The sequence below is a fragment of the Taudactylus pleione genome, unplaced genomic scaffold (genome assembly GCF_031769625.1).
Source record: "Taudactylus pleione unplaced genomic scaffold, aTauple2 ptg000053l, whole genome shotgun sequence".
NCBI lineage: Eukaryota > Metazoa > Chordata > Amphibia > Anura > Myobatrachidae > Taudactylus > Taudactylus pleione.
This window is the reverse complement of record NW_028284455.1, coordinates 14682939-14709720: the sequence shown is the minus strand read 5'-3', so window position 1 is coordinate 14709720 and position 26782 is coordinate 14682939. Positions and strand designations below refer to the sequence as shown.

The following is a 26782-nucleotide window of genomic DNA, read 5'->3' as shown; positions in this document are numbered from 1 at the left end:
ACGCACAATTACTTACCTGTCCTGCATGATCGTGTTTACCTAGTTCCTGATTCTGTGCAAATGCATTATATTTGAGATGGAGAGGAGTACAAGGAATGCCACAACACCATCAATCCCATCCCACAGTCATAGCAGGATCGATATCTAGGGACTATCTATGTACTTTCTATGAACTCCCTTCCAGGACACTAATAAGGATAAGTTTTTAACTACACATCGTGATCTCACATAAACTTTATTAAAATAAAGAACACCCTACCTACAGTTGGACTATCAACAGATAAAGGGACAGTTTACTTGGATATAATTCCACCTAACTATTTCAAAGACATACATACATTATAGCTTTGACTTTACATCCAGACAAACAGGAATATCCCAGAGCGCACCATATAAAATATTACTAAATATTATTTACAGGTTGGACTACTATTCAGTAAAGGAAGCGAGTGTCATGCATTTTGAAGATATAGCTGTAAATGTAATAGCCTGCGACTTGAAGGTATTGGCAAGTTCCCTTTTGAGACTGCCCAATGTTTTAAAGGGGCAGTCATTTAAAAGGCAAAACCAACCTGGTTTTGCCTTTTAAATGTTTGCCCCTTTAAAACATCAGGCAGATGTTTTATAGCCTATGCCTGCAAGGCACAGGCTATTACATTTAGCCCATAGACTTTAATGGCTACATAGTACATATATTCCAGGACATACAGTCCGGTCCAAAAATATTGGGACATTGACAGAATTTTCATATTTTGTACTCTATTCACCACCACAATGGGTTTGAAATGAAACAAACAAGATGTGCTTTAACTGCAGACTTTCAGATTTAATTTGAGGGTAATTACATCCAAATCAGGTGAACGGTGTAGGAATTACAACGGTTTCTATATGTGCCTCCCACAATTTAAGGGGCCAAAAGTAATGGGACAAACTAAACAAACCTAAATCTAACTTTCACTTTTTAATACTTTGTTGCAAATCCTTTGCAGGCAATTACAGCCTGAAGTCTGTAACGCATAGACATCACCAGACGCTGGGTTTCATCCCTGGTGATGCTCTGCCAGGCCTCTGCTGCAAATGTCTTCAGTTCCTGCTTGTTCTTGGGGCATTTTTCCTTCAGTTTTGTCTTCATCAAGTGAAATGCATGCTCAATCGGATTCAGGTCAGGGGATTGACTTGGCCATTGCATAACATTCCACTTTTTAGCCTTAAAAAACTCTTTGGTTGCTTTTGCAGTATGCTTTGGGTCATTGTCCATCTGCACTGTGAAGCGCCGTCCAATGAGTTCTGAAGCATTTGAGTGAATATGAGCATATAATATTGCCCGAAACACTTCAGAATTCATTCTGCTGCTTTTGTCAGCAGTCACATCATCAATAAATACAAGGGAACCAGTTCCATTGGCAGCCATACATGCCCAGACCATGACACTACCACCACCATGCTTCACTGATGAGGTGGTATGTTTTGGATCATGAGCAGTTCCTTTCCTTCTCTTCTCATCACTCTGGTACAAGTTGATCTTTGTCTCATCTGTCAATAGGATGTTGTTCCAGAACTGTAATGGCTTTTTTAGATGTTGTTTGGCAAACTCTAATCTGGTCTTCCTGTTTGTGTGGCTCACCAATGGTTTGCATCTTGTGGTGAACCCTCTATATTCACTCTTGTGAAGTCTTCTCTTGATTGTTGACTTTGACACATATACATCTACCTCCTGGAGAGTGTTCTTGAATTGGCCAACTGTTGTGAAGGGGTTTTTCTGCACCAGGGTAATAATTCTTTTGTCATCCACCACAGTTGTTTTCCATGGTCTTCCGGGTCTTTTGGTGTTGCTGAGATCTCCGGTGCGTTCTTTCTTTTTAAGAATGTTCCAAACAGTTGATTTGGCCACACCTAATGTTTTTGCTATCTCTCTGATGGGTTTGTTTTGATTTTTCAGCCTAATGATGGCTTGCTTCACTGATAGTGACAGCTCTTTGGATCTCATATTGAGAGTTGACAGCAACTGATTCCAAATGCAAATGTCACACCTCGAATCAACCCCAGACCTTTTACCTGCTTAATTGATAATGAAATAACGAGGGAATAGACCACACCTATCCATGAAATAGCTTTTGAGTTGATAGTCCCATTACTTTTGGCCCCTTAAAAAGTGGGATGCACATATTGAAACTGTTGTAATTCCTACACCGTTCACCCGATTTGGATGTAATTACCCTCAAATTAAATCTGAAAGTCTGCAGTTAAAGCACATCTTGTTTGTTTCATTTCAAAACCATTGTGGTGGTGAATAGAGGACAAAATCTGAAAATTCTGTCAATGTCCCAATATTTATGGACCTGACTGTGTGTATATGTATATGTATGTATATATATATATATATATATATATATATATATATCCAGTCAGTCCACACTCACGTCATCAGATAATTAGTGCTGGTGTGGCAATTATAGCAGAGTATCAAAACTCAAAAACATATTTCCAATATAAATTGCACTCACCAGACTTTTCTATCAAGCAGCAAGGTCCTTTATTGGAGCCGTAGAGGCTCTTTTTTTAAAACCAATAAAGGACTTTGCTACTGAATAGAAAAGTCTGGTGAGTGCAATTTATAATGGAATATATATATAATATACATATATATACTTGAGTGCCGTGGATTGAAGCCAACTGTTTATATAAATATTTTGTGGTCACACTCTCTATGGCACACCAGTTTTCCATATTGAAGTCAATTTTTATCAGCTTATTCCTCAGGTGTTCATTAACTGATTTGCTTAGGTGTGGTTCTGTCTCTATAAGCCAATACCTGAACCCATGGAAAAGGAATAGTATGTATTTAAAATGTGTGATAGCTTGGGCCAAATGAGGCAGAGCAATGCTCATAATTTTGAGTGTCAGTGTAGGGACTGACCAGAAGGGGAGACAGTGACGTGGTTGGTCAACTTGACAAGTTATTGTAATATTTTGGAATTAACATTCCCTGAATTTAAATATATTACAGTTTGGAATATAAGTAGGTGAGTGCTGAGTTTGCATGATTTATTTATCTACCTATCTATCCGCGAGGTGTGGATATTAAATGAGACTGTACTTGCGTGAGTTAAAAGGGAGTGGGGAAACATTGACCTTGGACTATCCCAAATCGGTTTTGCAAGTTTCACCCCTTGCGCACAAATAGTTTGCTGTCACACAGCATTCGAAGACGTTATGTTTCTCCTGTGTGTCGTAAAAATGCTTAGTTCAAAAGTAGCGCTGCGTGTTAAATTAACATTTTTAGTTAAACTGAACAAAATACCCACCAAATTTATCTGTATGCTAACCGAGCCTTACGGGGCAGATTGTGTGTCACGTGCACGTGTGTTTGGCTCAAAAGATTTAGTGACGGTCGTGAGGATGTCGAAGATGATGAATGTCCCAGAAGGCCTTGCACATCAAAGTCAAATGAAAATGTGGAAAAAATTTTGAAAATTGTTTGAATTGACCGTAGACTCAGCATCCGAATGATAGCAGAAATGGTAAACGTTGACAAAGAAACTTTTAGGCAAGTTTTGCTTCAAGATATTAATAATAATAATAATAATAATTTTATTTATATAGCGCTTTTCTCCTAAAGGACTCAAAGTGCTTTACATTTACAGTACAAATATTAACAAGGCAAAAGTGTGTGCTAAGATGGTTCCAAGGCTTCTCACTTCTGAACAGAAAGAAAATTGAAAGTGAATTTGTACAGACATTTTGGAACCAATTCAAGCTGATTACCTGTGATGAAACATGGAACTTCCAGTACGATCCTGAGACAAAACGCCAGTCCATGCACTGGAAAACACCATCATCACCAAGAGTGAAGAAAGTACGTCAAAGCAAATCCAAATTCATTTTTTTCTTTGATATCAAGGGTGTTATTTTGGTAGATTGGGTAAAAGAAGGCGTAACAGTGAATCAGCATGTCTACAAAAATGTTCTAGCAACTTTGTGGGAATCAGAAAAAAGAGGTCATAGTAGTGGAAAAATGGTTTCACCCTTCATCAGGACAACGCACCAGCCTACACAGCTCTCTATGTGAAGCAGTTTTTGTCTGAGAAACAGATTGCAGTGTTAGAACACTCTCCATACTCGCCAGACCTAGCACCATGTGACTTCTTTCTTTTCCCTAAAGTCAAATCTGTACTAAAGGAAATATTTTATCTTGACCACTTATATCTTAACTGCTGACAGTACATTTAACAATCCTACATTGCTCAACTCCCATTTATGGAGAGTAAGGGACTACTTTTGCATAGCGGAAGTGTCACAATGAAGTTTTGATGTGATAAAGCAGAAACATACCTTGCTTAGTTATACAAGCGAGACAAATATTAAAAGAAGTTTAAGGATAGTTGACTATATATATATATATATATATATATATAATTTAAAATGTGACAGCAAAATCAAAAATAATTAGAATACAGCACTTTTCATTAGAACAAGAAACATGTTACATATTTATTATTTTTAGAAACTTTCACTAACCTTGGATTAAATATTATGATGAAGATCAGTCTGTTCTAAAGAAATAACATTTCTAGTTATAAATGTTTATTAATTCAATGCAGAATAGTGATGCAGAAAGTTCTATTTGTAATATACTCTCTTGGCATCCCAAGAGAGTAGGTAATCCCCTCCTTCCCTCATAGATAACTGGTTGGGACAGGGAGGGCTTTCAAAGACACAAAGGGCCATATTGAATTTGGGAGCGAAAAGTCTGTGCTGGACTCTTTCGCTCCACATCGCAGGTTTTCTGGGGATAAAGTATCGGGCGCGCGCCCGCTTTATCCCCGTATTCAATTAGAACTCAACGAAAACGGGAGCCGGCGGAAATGTAAGTATCGACAAAAAATTTTAGTTTTCGGGAAATATTCCAGGGACCCTCCTAAAGATGTCTAGATATGGGGGATCACTATGGGTACCCCCATTTTTACTTGCTGAAAATCTGGGTTTCTAATAGCCGCGGCAGGTGCATATTTGTGGCTATGAAGAAGGGGTGAAGAATAGCACTTAGCAATAGTTATTTTTACAATAAAAAAACTATCAAATTTGGGGTAAATGAAGATGGGGTAAGCATTTTTTTAAGTCCCTAAAATGATTGAAAAAAAAATCATAAAAAATTCACCTGCCGCTACTCCCACAATGAAGAAAACACCTGCCGCATACTTGGGTAGCCCTCTGAATTTAATTTGGCTATTTTAGAAGCGTGCTCCCTTTTTTTTTTCCCCCAAAATTAAAGTTAATTTTTTGGGGTGTCCCGATTTTAATTTTTTTTACTTTTTTTGACAGTTTATATTTAAATGACATTCCCAGGGGTGCAGGCTATTTTTTTTTAAGCCTGCACCCCTAAACCTCAATTGTGCACTTTTCTTCGCTATGTAAAACATGGTGAACACGTATCCCCGTTGTTTTTCAAAGACTTTTCGCAGCGGCGAAAAGTCTTTGAAATTGAATACGGGGATAATTCAAACATGCGAAAAATATGAGATATGGTAAGAACTTACCTTTGTTATCTCTATTTCTACGAAGTCCATAGGGTTCCACAGGATACCTTGGGTATAGGTGATGACGTCAGTCTTCAGGCACCACAGAGTTAAAGTTTTCAGCCTCCCAGGATGCATCTGGGTCCCTCTCCCATACCCCGCCCCCGGGCCAAGGCATCTCAGTTTCGTCGGTGCCTGGCCGGAGTCGGAGGCACTGTGCAGAGGGGGGCTATGAAGAGCCCCTGAAGTTTCTTTTAAAGGCAGCGCTGGCTGCACATCTGGGAGTACAGCATGGACAGTCAGTACTGACGTCCATGCCGTCTCCCCTACACCTCGCCGGTACTGATCCGGGGATGCTGGTAGACATCTGGGGTCACGGCTAGCGGTGCCCCCAGATGTCTTGGACCATGGCCAGATCCCAGGGGATAGCAGGTAAGCAGCGGGGTCCCGCGGTGGGTCCCCGCTGGTCACATGGTCCTGAGTCCCCAGGCAGGGGGCTCCCTGGGGACTGGCTGCAGCGTGGAGCCAGGCGACCAACCTGCGCTTCCACTACCCCCTGGGACAGCGGGCCGCTGCTGAGCGGCATGCGCTGCGGCGTCCCAGGGGTTAAATGCATGCCAGGGGAGTGCGCTTTCCCTGTCTCACAGCCGGCGCCTCCCCTGCTGCACACAGCCTCTCTGCTCTGTCTGATTGGCCATAGTGTGTCAGCGCTCCTCCCCCAGGCCGGCCTCCTTCATCCTCTGCTCCTCGGTGGCCATCTTTGAAGCATGGTGAACGCTGCTGGAAGCCTGTGATGGTGGCATCGTGGTCTGGGTCACCCAGCATACCTCTCTGTTTGTCACAGGTCAGTGTATGCAGCGCTGAGTCCTATGCAGTGTATGCATTGTATGTGACTAATTTGCTAGCCTGCTGTCTGTACTTTCACTTTCTTACCATAACTCATATTTTCTACTTCAGGGTCCATAGGGTATCCACAGGATACCTTTGGGATGTCCCAAAGCAGTATCCTTTAAGGGTGGGGACGCTCCTGTGCTGAGAGGAGAATCCGCCACCCGAAGGAAGCATCCTGAGAGGCAAAGGTGTCAAAAGCGTAATACCTCACAAAGGTATGGACAGAAGACTACGTAGCAGCCTTGCAGATCTGAACTGCAGAGGCACCACGTCTAGCTGCCCACGAAGGACCCACAGACCTAGTGGAATGAGCCCTCACCAAGGAGGGAACTGGAAGACCTTCATGAAGATAAGCTTCTGAAATTGCCATACGAATCCAGCTTGCCAAAGTCTACTTTGAAGCAGGCCAACCCTTTTTACGGAAGCCATAGAGGACAAACAAGGCGTCCGACTTCCTAAAAGAAGAAGTGCGGTCAACATAAATTCTCAATGCCCGCACAACATCCCAAGTGGCGTCACCCACTGAAAGTCCAGGTGAATTGAAAGCCGGCACAACAATTTCTTCATTGATGTGAAAACTGGATACCACTTCGGGAAGGAATCCCGGACGAGTGCGAAACACCGCCCTATTCCTATGAAAAATCAGAAAAGGGGGTCTACAAGAGAGAACCCCTAAATCCGAAACCCTTCTGGCCGAGGCAATGGCCAGAAGGAATATGGTTTTAGCTGTAAACCATTTAAAGTCCACTGAGTCCAGTGGTTCAAATGGCGGTCCCTGGAGAACTCTCAGGACCACAGCCCAATTCCAAGGCGCCACCGGTGGAACAAAAGGTGGCTGAATGCGAAGAACACCTCGCATAAAGGTGTGCACATCAGAGAGCGCAGCAATCCTACGATGAAACCAGACTGACAGGGCAGACACCTGCACTTTCAGAGAAGCCAGGCGAAGCCCATGATCCAGTCCAGCCTGTAGGAAAGCCAACACCCTAGACAGGCGGAACTCCCTAAGGGAATACCCTCTAGGTCTACACCACCGGAAGAAAGTATACCACACACGATGGTAGATTCTTGCCGAGGAAGGTTTACGAGCTCTTAGTATGGTTTGCGCTACGAAGCCAGAAAAACCCTCTGGACCTTAGCATGACCGTTTCAACAGCCACACCGAGTCAGGTCCGGGTGAAGACAAGGACCCTGTGACAGCAGATTCGGTCGTAATGGTAACCTCAGAGGAACGTCTACTGACAGACTCTGGAGGTCGGAGAACCAGTGCCGTCTGGGCCACTCGGGAGCTATCAACAGTAGCGTACCTCCTTCTTGATTTGAATTTCCGTATTACCGGCGGAAGAAGGGAAAACGGAGGGAAAAGGTAGGCAAACTGGAACGTCTACTGGACGGACAGGGCCTACACCAGAGACGCCTTTTCGTCTCTTGTTCGAGACCCGTACACCGGCAACTTGTTGTTGTGCCGGGACGCCATGAGGTCTATCTCTGGAAGACCCCACTTGTCCACCAGACTCTGAAAGACATCCTGGTGTAAAGACCACTCTCCCGGATGCACGTCCTGCCTGCTGAGAAAATCTGCTTCCCAGTTGAGGACTCCCGGGATGAACCCTGCCGATAATGCTGGGAGATTGCGCTCCGCCCAGACCAGAATACGGAACACTTCTGCAAGTGCTGCTCGACTTTGGGTTCCTCCTTGCTGGTTTAAATAGGCCACCGTGGTGGCGTTGTCCAACGGGACCTGCACAGGGTGACTCTGGAGAACCGGCTGTGCCAGCTGGAGAGCTCTTGACACCGCATGGAGCTCCAAAATGTTTATTGGAAGCTCCGCTTCTGCCCGAGTCCACCTGCCCTGAAACAAGTGTGGACCCGTGACAGCTCCCCAGCCCCGGAGACTGGCGTCCGTTGTTAACAGGACCCAGTTCGCCACCCAGAACGGGCGACCCTTGTTGAGGTGGGTCATCTGCAAACACCAGGTTAGAGACTGGCGAACGTCCGGAGTGAGCCCCATCGTCTGGGACTTGAGACACTGAGGCAATCCATTCCATCTGGACCGGATCAATAGCAGCAGAGGTCTGGAGTGAAATTGGGCGTACTCCACCATGTCGAATACCGACACCATTGAGCCCAATAACCTCATTGCCGAGTGTATCGACACTCGACGACACTGCAGACAACTGCGCACCCTCAACTACAAAGCAAGGATCTTTTCCTCCGTCACAAAGATCCACTGCTGCCTGGAGTCCAATAAGGCCCCGAGGTGCAGGATCCTCTGAGACGGGGTGAGAGTGGACCTCTGCCAGTTTGTCAACCAGCCGTGACGTTGCAGTACCGCAATCGTCAGATCCAGATGGTGTAAAAGAAGCTCTGGAGACCCCACTATCAACAGGAGGTCGTCCAGATAAGGCGACAGTCGGACTCCCTGCGTCCGCAGGAGAGCCGCCATGACCTTTGTGAATACCCGTGGAGCAGTCACCAGGCCAAAAGGCATGGCCCGGAACTGGAAATGTTTGTTGCAGATTGCCAATCTGAGGAACTGCTGATGGCGCAAAAGAATAGGGACATGCAGGTAAGCGTCCTGGATGTCCAATGACACCATGTAGTCCCCAGGTTCCAGTGCCAGAATAATTGGAACATGCACTGAAACTCCAGCCTGGAGCATAGTGTGCAAAACCTTCCGCAGTTCCGAGGCTTTGCTCCGGTCTAGCGGAAGGCCTGTGGTAAAGAACCGGGATGGAGGCCTGTCTGACCTAGGAGCCGGACGTCTGGTACTCCAGACCTGTTTCTTGGGCTTGGACAATTTCTTGGTCCCAGCCTGCCCTGGAAAGGACTGTACTTTAGGCCTTCCTTGGGCCCTGTGAGGCCGAAAGGACGACCCACCAGCACTAGAAGGAATCGTAGCAGACGTAAGACATGCAGATTTAGCTGCTGCAAACGTAGCTACTATTTTGTCCAAATCTGGACCAAATAGTGTCCAGACCTGCTAATCCCTTTTTGGAATCCGCGTCTGCTTTCCAAGAACGCAACCATAAGGTGCGACGAGCAGCCACGGCTGCATAGAAGATCCTAGAGTTGAGCATACAAATATCTAAGGCCGCTTCATTAATGTAAGTGGCCAAGTCTCGGAGATTGCCCACCAACTCGGTCTGTTCAGCCGAACAGTCAGAGTCCAAAGACGCCTCCAAATTATCCGCCCAGCGCTCCATAGCTCTGGCTACCCAACACACGGCCAGAGCCAGTCTGGATGCTTCCCTGCAAGGGAATAAACGGATTTGAGGCAGATCTCCACCTTGCGGTCAGTGACATCCTTCAAGGATGACATCGAAGGCATAGGCAACGTGGCACTTTTGACTAGGCGTGTGACATGTGAATCCACTTGCGTAGGGGATTCCCACTTAGAAAAATAATTGACCGCAAACGGAGAAGCCACGGCTAAGCGCCTCTGGGGCTGAAACCGTTTACCTGGATTTTTCCACGCCTCCTCTAAATGATCCACTAATTGATCAGAAAGAGGGAACACCATAGCCTCACCCTTAATATCATTAAAAAGGCATATATGAATGTGGCCACCGAAGGATCAATATCCTCAATAACTAAAGCCGAGCGGACCGCTCGAATAAGACCAGGGAAATAAACCTTGGACTTAGCGTCCGGCTCTTTGGTACGGAGCTAGCTGGCCCACAAGGGTTGTAAGCGCCTTAGCGAAACAAGCCCAGGGAGGTTCCTGTACCGGGACCATAATCGGCCGTGACAGTGCCAGGCACTGGGGACATAACCCCTCCGCGTTACCCTCCCCCTCCGCTATTGGTACCTTACATTTAGTACACATGAGCTGGAGAGGAAAGTCAGTCTCAGACATGATGGTAAGTATGTGACACTCACACCTATATGTATTGGTATAGTGCGAATAACGCCCTGCACACTGCGCACCGCAAGGGCTTTGAGCAGAGCAAGATCAGGGACAGTAATAAGGCTGACAGTAGAAAGTGAAAGTACAGACAGCAGGCTAGCAAATTAGTCACATACAATGCAGAAGAAACAAATCCCTGCACTATTAGCGCTGATTCTCAACTACTCAGACCCTCAGGCTGGTAGGACTCAGCGCTGCATACACTGACCTGTGACAAACAGAGAGGTATGCTGGGTGACCCAGACCACGATGCCACCATCACAGGCTTCCAGCAGCGTTCACCATGCTTCAAAGATGGCCACCGAGGAGCAGAGGATGAAGGAGGCCGGCCTGGGGGAGGAGCGCTGACACACTATGGCCAATCAGACAGAGCAGAGAGGCTGTGTGCAGCAGGGGAGGCGCCGGCTGTGAGACAGGGAAAGCGCACTCCCCTGGCATGCATTTAACCCCTGGGACGCCGCAGCGCATGCCGCTCAGCAGCGGCCCGCTGTCCCAGGGGGTAGTGGAAGCGCAGGTTGGTCGCCTGGCTCCACGCTGCAGCCAGTCCCCAGGGAGCCCCCTGCCTGGGGACTCAGGACCATGTGACCAGCGGGGACCCACCGCGGGACCCCGCTGCTTACCTGCTATCCCCTGGGATCTGGCCATGGTCCAAGACATCTGGGGGCACCGCTAGCCGTGACCCCAGATGTCTACCAGCATCCCCGGATCAGTACCGGCGAGGTGTAGGGGAGACAGCATGGACGTCAGTACTGACTGTCCATGCTGTACTCCCAGATGTGCAGCCAGCGCTGCCTTTAAAAGAAACTTCAGGGGCTCTTCATAGCCCCCCTCTGCACAGTGCCTCCGACTCCGGCCAGGCACCGACGAAACTGAGATGCCTTGCCCCGTGGGCGGGGTTGGGAGAGGGACCCAGATGCATCCTGGGAGGCTGAAAACTTTAACTCTGTGGTGCCTGAAGACTGACGTCATCACCTATATCCAAGGTATCCTGTGGATACCCTATGGACCCTGAAGTAGAAATGTCATTTTCGCAGCCAAATTGAATATGGCCCATAGGAGGTGTATGAAGCCCAGAAGCGATATCAGTGCACCTTATGTGCGCTGATATTGCTTCTCCCCTATGTATGATCGGGGGTCTGGGCGGTAAATGACAGGGGCGCTATGCGCCCCTGTCATTATCGGTGCTGCCATCTACAATATAGCAGCGCCGATAGCCTGGGCCATGTACCTATCGCCTAACCGTTCGGCCCGCTGTAGCTGTCGCTATCGACAGCTGCTGCCCTATCCCAACAGCAGGGACAGCGCTCCAGGCTGCTCGCGGGGATCTTGCGATACTTGCGAGATCCCGCGCATGCTCAGTGGAGCTGGCCGGGATAGAGACACAGCACGTCAGCACTAGGCTGATACGCTGTGGTCTCTAGCGGGTAGCGCCGGGGGAGTTAACGCTCCCCCTCTCCGGCCTATGAGATGTTCTTACATCTCATCGGTAGTGCTTCCTGCTTCGCCTCGGTAAAGCGGGAAGCGTTATAGCGGCACGTTAAGTGCCGCTATCATACATCTACCCCCATAGTGTCCTGTCCTCCTCTCCCCCTCACAGTGACCACCTAACTCTACCCTCCAAGAACTCTCCTGTAAGGAAGGGAAGGTGGTAAGTATGCTCTATTATTGTGCCATTCTGTTTTTATTATATTGTTTATAGCACATTTATTGCTCAGTTATTACGTAAACAATTTTTTCAATAGCAATTACATTAATTTCAACATTTTTGCTTTGCAAGTATTGAGGACACAAATAACTGAAATTTGCTGCCGGTGGTCTTCCAGGCGGAAAAAGTCTAAAGCTGGCCACACATATAAAGATTGATTGGTTGGAACGAAAATCTGGTAAGGAATGAAAGCAAATGACAATCAGCATTTTGCTCCCAAACGCCGGAAAATAGACCAAAAATGTTGTTTGAACAAATAGTATAGATCAAACATTTAACAAACTTGTCTGAACGATCATTTTCATCTGTTTTCTGGCATTTAGGAGCAAATTGCTGATCATCAGTTACTCCCATTCCTTACCAGATTTTCATTCCAACCAATCAACAAGTTGGCTGGTTGGATCTAAGTTGGTCTAGTGTGTGGCCAGCTTAAGACCCTGGGAACAATATAACAGACTGTGGGAGAATAAATCAGTTCTGCATTACAAGAAATTATGTTGATTCTGTGAATAATTATTGTGAAGCAGAATAATATACAATATAAATGTGCAGTGTGACCGGCTTTCTTTGTTTTCTCGTGATATTATCATCCTGGGTACATGTTACCTCTTAATTCCACGAACATACACAAACACTTGATATGTTTATCATTTTAACAGTTAAGTAAATTGGTAGATGTGGTAGTGATGCAATAACAGCATATATCGCATACGACATGTCCAGCATTTACAAGAGAACTTTGTAACATTATGTACTAAAGGAAAACCCACCATGTTGTCACGGTCCCCCTCCCACAACCCACGACCAGCAGTGATTTGAATAGCGCACATCACAGATTAGACCGGTCGTTCGTTCCACAACAAACATGGCTCCAGGTTACTTACGAGTGCAACACCCAACTGTAATCACTTCCGGATCATATGCAATCCATTTCCTTCTTTCCGATTACGCGGTCTCGCTTATCTAGCCAATCACAAGTCACGGCGCCATACGTTTGAACTGACGTCTGTGTACTGGCTGTGCTGTGCAGTGTACTGTACTTGTGTTACCTGTGTTACCTGTGGAGGACGGACCCAAGCTGTAGCAGTGGTCTTTGTCCGTGGCGTGTGGAGCGGGCTTGTGCCCGGGGGGACGTGGTACAGGTAAGGTTATACAGGGGGCTGTGATAGGGTATTGGGAAGCCATGCTGTATATGCCGCCTGCGCCTCTCACCTTAATCACTGCTATGGCACAGGCGGGTCACCGACGGGGGGGGTTACAGTCTGTCACCGGGCGGGGACGGATATGAGTGATATGTGGGTATTGTCCTCTGCCTGCGTTATATTTGGTTTCAAAACTTATTCCCCAAGGAACCCTAATAGTCCCACTTGTAAGGAAATCCATACTTAAACACAGGTGACTTCATCAGTACTTCAGTAAATGTAATTATGCCAAGTATGCATAGGCCCGTTTTCAATTTGAGGCGTAAAGCCGTTTTCGTGTGTTTTTGGCGGAAACTTTTTGCCAATGTCATTTTCGCCTGTTTTGATTTTACTCCGTATTCAATTTGGGAGGCGGAAAGTTTCGCCTATGAATAGCAGGCGGAAAAAAGTGTAGAATTGGGGTTTTGGGGTGCAATGTTGCAGGAACCCCCATGCAGCCTTCAGACAGCCCCCAAAGGTAAACTGTGTCAAAATGTCTTTAAAAAAGACTTAAGAACACCTCAAAAAATCACTGAGTTTGGGGGTGAAAAAAATGTTGGGGGACAAAGTTAAAAACTAGTGAACTCTGGGGGGGTCCCCAAGTATGCCCCAGGGTTTTTTCCATTGCAGGTGCTTGCGGAAGGTGGATTTTTCATTATTTTTTTTATTTTTTTTAAACTTGACTTTAGCAACTTTAAAATATGCTGGCCCCCATTTTCAAGTACCCCAAATTTGCTAGGATAAGTTATTTTCTGCAAAAAACCTGAATACTATTCTGCACCACGTATACAAAAACACTATTGAGCCCGTTTAAAAACACCAAATACCTTCAGCAAGCCAAATCGGGGGTAACCATAGCTAACCCTCATGTCAGAGCATCTTTTGGGGGGTGTCAGGCTGATTTCCCCAAATCTGACAGTACTTTCCACTTGTTTAAGTTTCGTCGGCTGCCATTTTCGCCTGCTTTCACATTGAATGCGGCGATATGCGGGCATGCGTGCTATACTTTTCCGCCTGCAAAACAGACGATGTAGGCAAAAGCTCCTGGGAGGCAAAAAAGTATCGCGGTCAAACGCCTCCTAGCTGCATTGCAATCTCAGCACTGCGACCTACGTCACAGGCTGGGATCACCTTCCACACGGATTGTGGCGATGGTTGGTTTTTTGGTTAGGCTGCAGGAGCTGAAACTTCCCACAGCCTGACCGGGTGCTAGCCACATAAGAGGCCGGGAATCTGCATCCGTCGACGCAGACTCTGGACTAGTCCCTCCATTAAAACTGGGTTGTCGCGCCCCTGTTTCCGGGAACAGTGACCATGCCCCCCCTCCCCAAACGCTGCAGCATGTCAATCTTGCTGCGGCTTGGGGTGTCTGCGAGAGAGAACGCAGGACCCGCTCTGCACTTGCGTAAACCCTGACCAACCTGAGATGTACGTTCATCGTCTGATGAATGTGCATCTCTGAATTGTCCCCAGAGAGTTGGCTATGGCCAGGCAGCAGTTGGGATAGGGGTGGGGGCAGGTGGCAGCTTTGGCAGTACTGGGGACATGTAACCGTTGGGGTATTGCTGTGGGTTCATGGGGGTAAGGGACAGCAGTGCTGTTTTTACGGAGGGAGGCCTCAGGCTGCAATTAAAGCGGAACAAAAAATGTTATGGAGCATGTGTTAATGCAAGCATGCTAATAGGTTCAGTATCATGTTGTGCATCATACCAAGGTTCCCATTATAGATGGATATATTCCTCACTGTCTAGAGCTGTAATGCGGGATACTGAGCAGGATGATTAGTTTTCTTCTTCAGGGTCCATAGGGCTCCACAGGGAGACTTTGGGGTGTAGGTGGAACTTGGTGGACAAAGCTTTTCAATCCCGGGATGCTATGGTCCTTCCCCCTATACTTTATACAGTGCCCCCTGTAGTTTTCCCCTTTTATGCATTGCCCCCTGTAGTTTAGTTTTGCACTTATACAGTGCCCCCTGGCTTAAGTAGTGCCCCCAGGCTGGTCCCTTATATAGTGCCCCCAGGCTGGCCCCTTTATGCAGTCCCCCCCCCCCCCCAGGCTGGCCCCTTTATGCAGGGGCCAGCCTGCAATGACATTGGCGTCATGACGTCACCCACGCAGTTCATCACTGGGAACGCTGGCCTCTGAAGCGACCGCAGGCTTCTTTAGCCTTCGGTCACTTCAGAGGCCGGCGGGGAAAAGTGCCGGGCGGCAGGCTCTTTCTGCCGGGCGATGCGATGTGCAATGCGATGAGAACACTGGTATTGTTGATGACCAGCAGGAGCTGGACCACCATTCTAATGGGGCTGCATTAAGCAGCCCAAGCTTTATTTTATGATTTAATTTATTTCTATTTTTTTACTATAACGGGCGAGCAGCACCAGACTGTCCTCCGGACGTCTGTGCTGCCGCCCCATCACCCCTCCGAGGCGCCGTGACTCCAAACCTGTGCTAGGTACTTCAAGCGGGGCTCCGAGGGGGATTAGCTAACTGGCTCCTTGGACCCCGGTCTGCAGCCCGAAATTCACGGGATAGGTAAGGCAGAACCCCATTCGCAGGAATCCGCATTATTGGGCAGTCTTGCCTCCGGTTTCAGGAGACAGACCGTAGGCACTGATGTGGACACCGGTGCGCCCACGACTCCACTAACCAACGGGCATATAACTTACTGCTGCAGGGCATATGTAATGAGGCCAGGGGACCCGGTGGTTAATGTCAGCAAGAGGAAAAGACGCTCTCCCTGCAGCCTCTCCCCCAGTCCGGGGCGACATTCCACTGTGGTCTTGGTGTTCCCTGGGCTGCTCCTCTCTCAACATCCCCCCACAGAGACGCGCAGTAGCCATTTTCTGCAAGCGGCTCTCTGCGAAAACTGGGTCCAGTCTCCCTGTATACCTCTCACGCTGGCTAAGTCATACAGTGCTGTATCCTACCAGCCACTGTGGTCTATGTAGTTGATTTTAGTGCCATTTGGAAACGTAATGTTTTTCTGCGTTTTTTTGTTACTTGTGCTAGCGCTAATCTCTATTTTCTATACTGCACAGCTTATACCTTTCCCTTTATTCTACTATACCCTGACATACTAAGGTATAGGGGTTCATTGTACCTCACATTTCCCAGATACTTGTGAGTGCTATCACTTACTTTATAACGCGGTTGCACGCTACACTGTGCCATATTATCCAGGGTGTTCACTGCACTGTATCATACTGTGTATTTTGTTATTCTTGTGGCTTTGGCTGGCAGAGGAAATAATAACAAGCAGCCTGATACTGCTCCTCCTACTCTGGTGTCTTGTAAGTCCTGCCCTGCGGGCTTAGCCATAGAGGACCTCATTCAGGATGGTCTCTGTATTGTTACACAGCCCCAGGCCCATCAGCCCCGGTGTCTCTCCCTGGCAAAACTTGCGGACCAAGTAGCAGTCACCGTGGTAGCTCCCCCTATGGGATGCCCACAGCAGGTACTCCCTGCCAATCCTAGTGTTCCCTCAAGCTCCGGCGGGAGGCAGGGCGCCGGAGCTAGAGAGGGCATGTCCGTGAGCGCGCGACCGAGAAGGGGGCGTGGTCATTGAAAAGGGGGCGTGTCTATAAGACGCGTCACCTTTTCGTCACTCTTGGGGGCGTGCCCGGCACTTACTGACATGCCAGGCAGCCCCCAAGCCCTGCAGACAGGGAGAATAGATGCCGGGCGCATGCGCCCGGCGTCTATTTTCCGGCGGTAACCGGGTCACCGCACATTTCTTCACCCGCGGGACACTGCGACCCGCGGGTGAAGACGGTTCCCGCAGGCTGTTAGGGCAGGGCGCTTTTTGCCCTCCTTCTGGAGGGCAGGGCGCTTTTTGCCTTCCAGAAAGAGGGCAGGGCGCCGCACCCCGCTAAAACAACCTAGCGGGAACGCTACAATCCTTTGCCTCCCCCATGGGTAGACGTACTGTCTACCTCAGTACAGAGTTTGGCTAATACATCTACGGTTTTTCAGCAATTGCTGAAAAATGAAAAGCCTTTACCTACTAAGCCTATTAAATGTACTATATCTTCCCAATCCAGAGTTATCTGGTTCTGAGATATCATCTGGGGAGGCAGAAGACACAGATCTATCTGAGCCACCCTCTAAACTAAATATACCTGCTCTTGTGAGAGCTGTTAAAACTATTCTACAAATCGAAGAGGATGAACCTTAGCCCTAGCAGAACGAGTAATAGCTTCTGCAAGAGAGCATATAGATTTGACAAGCTTCTATACGTCTATCTGTAGTCTCCTTCAAGGAGGTTGCAGTATGAATGGGTAAGGTGGCATTCTAACCAGATGTGTTAGATGAGAATCCACTGCTGGAAGAGGGTAAAAGGAACTGAACCGTTTTGGAATTTGAAACCTTTTACCGGGCATATTCCAAGCTTCACTCATGTGATCAGATAGCTATTCCGAGTGAGGAAACTTTGGTAAAACAACCGTTTGTTGCTTAAAAATACAGAATTATGGTATGAACATACCTGTTGATTCTTTTTCTTCGAGGTCCACAGGAATTACCTTGGGATATATAGTTGGACAGCGTCCTTTGCACCAAACAGCAAAGCATTGGAGCTCCCAGCATGCACTGGTCATCCTCCCTATATCCCCCGCCCCCAGCCTTGGGCATTCAGTGATTTTGTTGGGTGCGCGTCAAGGAAGCACCTGTTATAACAGTGGGACTGCTAGGCAGTCCTATAGTTTTTTATTTATTTTTTATATTTTATTTTTTCTCGTACCTTAATTTGTAAAACTTCAAGAGTTTAGCGGTACCGGCGCCAGGGTTGACGCTCTACTGTGACTCCATCTACCTCTGCTGACGACCAATACACCAGACCGCTGTGTGCCCTGAGTGTTTTAGGCAGGCCTTAGCTGGCGGCCGGGACTGCCGTCAGGGATACGGAGATGTCAGGTAAGGATTCCCTCCGGGGGATCGTGTGCAAGAAGTCCCCAACCTCTGGTGTTGAGACGCATCAGAGGCCGCTGCGTGTGAATGACTTACTCGTAGAGACGATTTCTCACTATGGCGGTCTGGGCCATATCGTCTGTGGCCGGGGATGGCCACAGACGATAACTTCCCCCCAGACGCTAACTTCCGGCAAGATTCCCACGTCTGGTATAAATGACCTCCTCGTGCGTGAGAAGTGCGCAGTTTAGCGTTTGTTCAGCAGAGTTCAGTGGTGTGGGTCAGTCTCTCTATAATACTCTCCCTTGGGTTAGGTATATAGCATACTCTATATTCTACCATCCCACTTGAGGGGCTGGTGTAGTTGAGTGAGTACATACTGCTGACGCAGTTGTGCGTCTTTATGCATTGGCCAGCTGCTGTATGTACACTGCCTATGTTTCACGAACTATCAGGTATTGCTATTTCTGTGTTTCTCCTTGTCCTGTGAAGGTAGGGTGCGTCACTAATAAGTCACATTGCATACAGGCTTTTCGGAGGAGGATGTGAATCTGGAAGGATTCTGTAAAAATTGCAGTAAGCAGGTGTCTTCTACTGATATCAATCCTGTGTCTGCTCCGGAACCTTTGTGGGTGGTTGTCACTCCAGAGGTCCTGTCCTATCTTTTAGGCAGAGTCTCTGAGTTAGACTACTGCTGTAGAGATACCTCAGGTGGTGGGGTTCCCACAGCGGGCTCTTCCTATGGGACTACCTCCCATGAACCCTGGTTGACAAGATGTGGGTCACTCCAGCCAGGGGGTATTGTCAGTGTTGACCTCTCCTCAAGGGCCTAGGAAGCGGGGCATAAGAGCCTCCATATGTCTCCTCAAGAGTCACTCAGTTGATTCATCAGAGGAGGAGTCTCAGGTTTCGGGCTCGGTCTCGATAAGAGACCATTATCAGTCCTTTGTGGATGTGCCTGCCTTGGTGAGGCAAGTGAGGTCTGTCCTCAATATACAGGAGGAGGAGGTCTTACCAGCATCTAACAAGGTAGTCTTTAGATGTCAAGCAGTGGCGAAGGACTATTTCCCGCACTCTGGACAATTAACACATTTTTTGTCAGAGGCATGAGACCCCCTAGCAAGTCTTTTTTTGCCCACTAGGAGGGTAACCTCAAGGTACCCATTTGCGCAAGGAACATGTAGCAAATGGGAAGTTTCTCCCATGGTAGACGCTCACATGACTAGTATAGTTAGGAGCGCTACATTGCCTATTCCAGCAGCATCCTCCCTGAAGGACAGTGTGGATAGGAGGCTGGATAATTATCTAAAGACGATGTTTTCCTTATCAGGGGCAATCACCAGACCAGCCATGGTGGTAGCCTGGGTGGCAAAGGCAATTGAAGACTGGACTAAGTCTTTGGTGGAGACGATTGTGGATCCAATGAGAAAACAGAAGTATACTGGGTCAGATACAGGAGGCATCTGTATACTTGCGTGAAGCAGGCATAATGGCCTCTAGGGTGTCTGCTAACTCAGTGGCTGCCCGGAGAAGCCTGTGGTTGAAACCCTGGAAGGCAGATTCAGGGTCTAAGAAGGCGCTAGAATCCTTGCCTTTCTCAAGTAAGGTGCTATTTGGTCCGGTATTAGATGATGATAGGAGGGGCCTCCCCCTGGAGGATGTCATGGTGGGAGGCCGACTTCTGCAATTCTCCCGGGCCTGGCATCAAACAGCCTTGGATGCCTGGGTACGGGAGTTGGTGGTTCATGGCTATGCCATAATATTCCAAAACCACCCCCGTCGGAGGTTCGCGGTTACGGATCTACCGGGGTATTCGGTCAGAGTCTGGGCCTACCAATAGTCAGTCAGTGGAGGCCCTTCTAAATTCAGGGGTTGCTATCCCAGTCCCTGTGATGGAACAGGGAATGGGTTACTAATCAAACTTTTTTATTTTTGATCCGGAAACCCAATGGGTCACACAGACCTATCTTAAATCTGAAATCCTTCAACAAATTTGTCAGGATTTCGCATGGAGACATTAGTGTTCACTCTAGCACCGGCGGAAGGCAGGGTGCCGGAGCTAGAGAGGGTACTTCCGTGCGTGCGCCCAAAAAGGGGGCATGGCCATTGAAAAGGGGGCATGTCTATACAATGCGTCCCCTTTTCGTCACTCTTGGGGTCGTGCCCGGCACTTACGGACATGCCAGGCAGCCCCCAAATGCTGCAGACAGTGAAACTAGATGCCGGTAGCATGCGCTCCCCCATGGAGAGGCCTGCCTCATCATTTCTCGCGGGTGAAGACTGCACCCGCAGGCTGTAAGGGCAGGGTTCTTTTTGCCCCCCTTCTGTAGGGCAGGGTGCCGCGCCCCGCTAAAACAACCTAGCGGGAACGCTAAGACATTGCGGTCAATCATGCTGGCGATGGAACCAGGAGACTTTATGGTTTCGCTGGATATCCAGGATACGTACCTGCATGTCCCGATTTACAGAATCCCGCCAGAGGTTTCTCAGGTTTGCAGTGAATCGCCAACTTTTTCAGTATCAGGCTTTACCCTTCGGGCTGGTCACAGCCCCAAGGGTATTTACAAAGATAATGGCAGTCATGACGGCCTGTCTCAGACGTCAGGGATCAGGGTCCTGCCATACCTGGACGACCTCCTGATATTGGCTCAGTCTCAGGAGACATTACTGTGTCACCTACAAATGACTGTGGTTTGCCTGCAGGAGCACAGGTGGGTGATCAACTGGAAGAAGTCCCCTGTCACCGACCCAGCGTGTGGTGCACCTAGGTGCGATACTAGACTCGACAACAGTGTCTTTTTGCCGGAGGACAAGATTGTGGCACTTCAGGCGCGAGTTCACGGTCTACTCGGCAGCCAGGTAGTGTCTGTCTACCGGGACATGCAGTTGCTGGGCTCCATGGTAGCCACATTCGATATGGTGGCTTATGCGCAATTCCACTCCAGAGTTCTACAGCCGTGATCCTGGCGCGGTGGGATTTTCAACATCAGATAAAACAGATGACTCTGATCTCGCCAGAGGTTCGTTTCTCCTTAGACTGGTGGCTGGAGGTGACTCATTTGGAGAAGTGTCGTCCGTTGTGGTCCCAAGCCTAGGGCCAAACAGGCCTGGGCTACTAGTCGTCCACCTGCCAAGTCTGAGAACAAGCCTACAGCCTGATGAGGCAGGCCTCTCCATGGGGGCTCCCAGGGTGGGAGGTCAACTTCTTAAATTCTCCCAGGTTTGGCATCAAACCATGTCAGATGCCTGGGTAAAGGAAGTGGTCTCACTCGGATACGCCCTCTCATTGCTAAGGTGACCTCCCCACACCCCCCTTCTCAGCAGTTCTTTGCACAGGACCTCCATTGGACCCAACCAAGGCCCTGCTGCTCCAAAAATTCATTCAGCCTTTACTGAATTTGCCAGTAATAATTCGGGTTCCCCCCCCCCCCTCACAATGGGGCAAGGGCTATTATTCTGACCTTTTCTTAGTTTAGAAGCCCAATGGGTCTCATCGGCCTGTTCTCAACCTCAAATGTCTGAAATTATTTGGTCTAACACTGATAAACTTGTTCAAAGAAGAAGAAAAAAGAAAGCATATAGTAGGGTGCACTCTGAACCCAAAAATATATTAAAAAGCTAGTGGTGAAACGGCTGTTTGCTTTCTATACGGCTGCTGCTTTAATTATGAACCTTTATCTGTGCCTCATATACTGTGTATTGTTACTATATTCGAGAACATAGATTGATACAATCTTATCACCTGTAACCTAACTGCTGTGAGTCTCTCGTGGGCAGCCCGGCGTGGTGCCTCAACTAAACAGCTATGCAAGGCACCCACCTGGTCTTCTGTCCACAACTTTCTCATGTTTTATGCCTTTGATACATTTGCCTCTCAGGATGCTTCCTTCGAGCGTAGGGTTCTCCTATCAGCTTGGGAGCATTCCCGCCCTTGAACAACTGGATTGGAACATCACTAATGTGCACTATGTAATCAATACAAAACGTCTTTTGCTTACTACGGAGAAGTGCCGCCCATTTTTTTTTTTTTCCTCCCCTGCGGGCCATATTGCTTTCTAGGAAGGAGAGATAGAGATATGTTTGGTCCAGACTTGGACAAGATTGTTGACACGTTGGCCAAATCTGCCCACAGCATCTGCTCCTGCAAAGTCTCGGAGCTCCTCCTTTCGTCCCCAAGGAAAATCAAAAGGGCAGTGACCGGTCCACACTCCTTTCAGGGCCAGTCGACAACTTAACTTATTGGAACTTCGGGCTGTGTACAGGGCCCTCATGATGGTAAAGCACATTCTTCACGGAAAGCCCATGCAGGTTCAGTCCGCCAACGTCACCACAGTGGCTTGCAACAACAATCAAGGGAGGCACTCGAAGTCGGGCAGCAATGTCAGAAGTGTAACGCATTCTGACATGGGCAGAATCTCATTTTACGGCTATATCGGCAGTGTTCATTCCGGGAGTTCTCAATTGGGAAGCTGACTTCCTCAGCCGTCACGATGTGCATCCAGGAGAATGGTCTCTTCACCAAGAGGTGTTTCAACTCCTAGTGGACAAATAGGGTCTTCCAGAGGTGGACCTCATGGCCTCCCGACACAGTCGCAAGTTACCAGAACAAGATATGCCGAAGCGAGTCTGGTGGATGCTCTGTTAGTAAAATGGACCTTCCGGTTTGCGTACCTATTTCCTCCAGTCTCCCTGCTTCCTCAGAAGTTCAAACAAGACCGGAGGCACTGTCCTGCTGGTGGTTCAAGCTTGGCCCAGACGACGTCATTGGTACTCAGATCTTCGGAGTCTCTCCATCGATACTCCATGTCTGCTGCTGCCTCAACGTCCGGACCTGTTTTCTCAGGGTACTTGCCTTTACCCGGACCTGGATCGTCTGGACATCCCTCCTAAGGTCAAAGGGATTCTCTAGCTCGGTCATCAACATGATGCTTAGAGCGCATAAACCTGCCTCCGCCAGGACCTTCCACAGAGTGTGGCATACATATTTCTAGTGGTGTCGTAAAAGAGATTACGACACTTGGGTGTTTCGGATTTCCAGAATACTGGCATTCCTTCAAGCTGGATTGGACCTCTGCCTACGCCTGACCTCGTTGAAAGTGCATGTCTCTGCACTGTCAGTGTGGTTCCAACGTAGAATTGCTCCGCTTCCGGTTATCCACACCTTCCTCCAGGGTGTTCTCCGGATTCAACTTCTTTGTTCCCCCAGTAACTCCTTGGGATTTGGCGGCAGTTCTTCTGGCCCTCCAGGCTCCTTCATTTGAACAACTAGATTCAGTGAAACTTAAGTGGTTAACAACTAAGACTCTTTCTCCTGGCTATTGCATATGCCAGAAGGGTGTCAGAAAGAGAGGATGACAGGAGAGCGCTCCCAATTCTGAGTGCTTCGTACTCACCCTGAGTACCTTCCTAAGGTTGTTTCTAGTTTCCATATTAATCAGGAAATTATAGTACCGGCCTTACTATCACCAGACCTTTCGGCAGGCGAGGCTTCATTGGATGTGGTTCTCGCCCTCAGGATTTATGTGGACCGTACCAGTTCTCTTCGGAAATCGGACTTCTTGTTTGTGCTCTATGGATTTCACAAGAAGGGATGGCCAGCCGGTAAACAAACATTGGCTAGATGGCTTCGTATGACTGACTCAGAAGCTTACAGGCAGTCCTGCCTGTTCCGACTTCTGTTAAGGCTCATTCTACGCGGTCTGTGGGTCCCTCGTGGGCAGCTCGCCATGGCGCCTCGGCAGTTCAGCTTCAGGTCAGTTCTTACTGGTCACTGGCTTCCCGTCTCCTGAGAGTGTGATTCTTGCGTGTTCCAGTCTTCCTCCACTCTTATCCTCCTCCTTTGGCTTATCAACTGAGGTGGTTCGGGGTAGGGGTATAGGGAGAGTGGACCAATGCATCCTGGGAGCTGAAAAGCTTTAACTGCGTGGTGCACTGATCCAGTTACATCACCTACACCCTAAGGTCTCCCTGTGGACCCTATGGACTTCGAAGAAAGAGAGTTAACAAAGGTAAGTTCTTACCATAACTCATTTTCTCATATAAGGAATTTAGAAATTCTCGTCTTGTCTTTTTATGCACTTTGCACTAATTACGTGATTATCACATCTATGTAATAGCATTTTAATATTTACATAGTACATTTGTTGGTGTATTTGTTAGGTTATTTCATTAAAAGTTACGGTTGATATATTTTCACTTTATATTTACTAATAAGAGGTTTTTTTTTTGTCTTTTTAAAACAAGGGCATACGGACAAAATAAATGCAGTCATGTAAACTCGAGGGCCCTCCTTTAAGAGAGAGCTTGCAATCAAATGACAAAGTTCTGCTATGCAATGTCCCTTTTTTAATTTTTTTTTATTTTTATATGGTCACTTTCTTATTTAAAGGAAATTGTACATTACATGCTAAGTGTAGAGACCAGTTTAATTATTGGTCCTGCAATGAGCGGGTGTATGGGCAAAAATGTAGCCTCGATAAAACGATGTGTGAAGCAATTCACACTTTATTGTGCATCTCACAAAGTATTGTTCTAACATGGGATAAGCAAAAAGTCTAGAAATTCACTTTATGCAGACTAACACCAGTACAATGGATTCTATCGATACATTCATAAATAGTTTATAGAATTCTAAATTTCAGATTTTTAGAATACAGCAATGTTTTCTTGTAATTATTGACTTTTATTTCCGTTTTTGTTTTTTTTTTTGAAAATGCACTTATACAGGCAGACCAGATAGGGATAAATGACCCCTAAGGGCGGTATTCAATTGTTAAAGCGTGCCCGATCTCCCATCTGAAGTGACGGGAGATCGCGGGGCACTATTCAATTGTTGCCGATTTTTGCGCTGATGGGGCCCGTAGTGGCCGGGTTTAGCCGCGTAAAACTGCTACCCCTGACCAAAGTGCTGGGCACTATCACAAAAAGCGCACTTTGGGAGCCCACACAGGCAACTTTTCGCCCATTTCAGCTCGCACCCCCTGGGAAGTGCAAGCTAAAATGGTGGGCAGCTGATCGCTCCTGCCGGGCGCGTACGGGGGTGAAACCATTGAATACCACCCTAATGTTTGTATTTTTTCTTCAACAAATACTTTAATATCACATACGTAAGACACATCTTTTCCTTCATATATGTTTGATTTTTCCTATGGTCCGTTTACATCAGAGCCTTGGCCATAGAGAGCTGGCTGTGAGACAAATTGTCAGTCACAATAACTGTCTGAGTGTGTAGTTGAACAGCTTATTGTTGAGTTAGTGGTTTACCAGGGTCGGCTGTAATAAATATTGTTGCTTTTAATTGAGGGGTATGGGACTGTGGGAGAGTGTGGTGGGTTTTTTTTTTTTTTTTTAAATATATGCAAGTTCCTTTTGGTTGTGTTTCCCTGGCTAGTTATAATTCTGACAAGCAATGGTCATAAAACCTCATGTAGAAGTGCTGTATTTCAGCCACAAGACAGCAGCAGGGAAAAAAGACATTAACAATGTATATATTATCATGTCAATTGGGGGATATGTTATCTGTAGCATGTCACAGCTGTGTTTAGTAAGATTGTTTTCTTGGCAAGTCCATTATGTATTATGTGAGCTATTAACCTATTTTTCACTCTGCTGTTACAGTGCACAGATCCTCTGAAAAGATGGCGAAAGAAAGTCTTAAAAAGACCTTTCAGGACAGCCTTGAAGACATCAAGGAACGAATGAAAGAGAAGAGAATAAGAAAACTAGCGAAGGTGGCCACAGTTAAAAAGGGATTATCTACGAAACCTAAGATAATCAGTAAGAGTTTTACATTTGAAGTTATAGGGACACTCTAAGCTTACAATTTTTAATGCCTCTATCTCTTTTCTTCAGACAACGGCACTGCAACAGTAAAGAGCTTTCAAGCTAATAACCAAGCTCTTGCGCAGGCTCTCGAAGCTGAAAAATCCAAGTGTAGACAAGCGCAAGATCTTATCCTTCATTTAAAGAGGGAGCACCAGAGGTTGATGTTTGAGATCTTTATTTTAAGAAGGAAGCTTAACATGCAACAGGGAAACAGTTCATCAGAAGTGAGTGTTAATTTTATTCCTAACAGTACTTTATTTTTATAAATGTATATTTTATTAATAAGTAATTCATACGATCACAGCATGTACTAGATGGGCCAGGCTGAACCTAATGTATTTAGTTTTTTACAGAGGTTTGTTCTGAATCACTGTTTTCAAAATATTTCTGTTTTAGTTGCCCAGACACACAACAATTTAGGGCGGTGTTCAATTGTTTTCCCCCTACGCGTTTGACGGGCTATTCAATTGTTGCTCCTTTCGGGCGTGATCAGCTGCCGCTGCACCATTTCAGCTCGCACCTCAAAGGGGGTGCAAACTGAAATGGTCGAAAAGTGACCTCTTTGGACGCCCAAACGGCACTTTTCGACATCAGCCCGAAAATCGGCAACTATTGAATAGTGCCCCGCGATCTCCCGTCACTTTAAACGGGAAATCCGGTGCGCTATAACAATTGAATACTGCCCTTAGATTGTTTTACACCATGTTGGCTACAAAATTAGTCATTAAAATCAGCAGGAGTCCCAACCAATGAGTGATTGTGGTTACCAATATTTCAGTACCAATCTGCTGATAGGGCAGTCAGCCTGTGACTGCATATAATTAAGTGCTGTAGTATTCAAGTCATTCAG

General features: G+C 47.2%; 1 protein-coding gene across 1 annotated transcript in view; it reads left to right on the top strand.

Moving 5' to 3' along the window:
• The first annotated feature begins 12964 nt into the window (after positions 1-12964).
• The window catches only part of SGO1 (shugoshin 1), a 34484-nt gene continuing 20666 nt past the window's right edge, over positions 12965-26782 (top strand). The window contains exons 1-3 of the mRNA XM_088462733.1: positions 12965-13164; positions 25726-25884; positions 25960-26156. Of these exons, the coding sequence (XP_088318859.1) occupies positions 25746-25884; positions 25960-26156 (336 nt within the window). The 5' untranslated portion in view covers positions 12965-13164; positions 25726-25745. The remainder of the gene's footprint in view (positions 13165-25725; positions 25885-25959; positions 26157-26782) is intronic.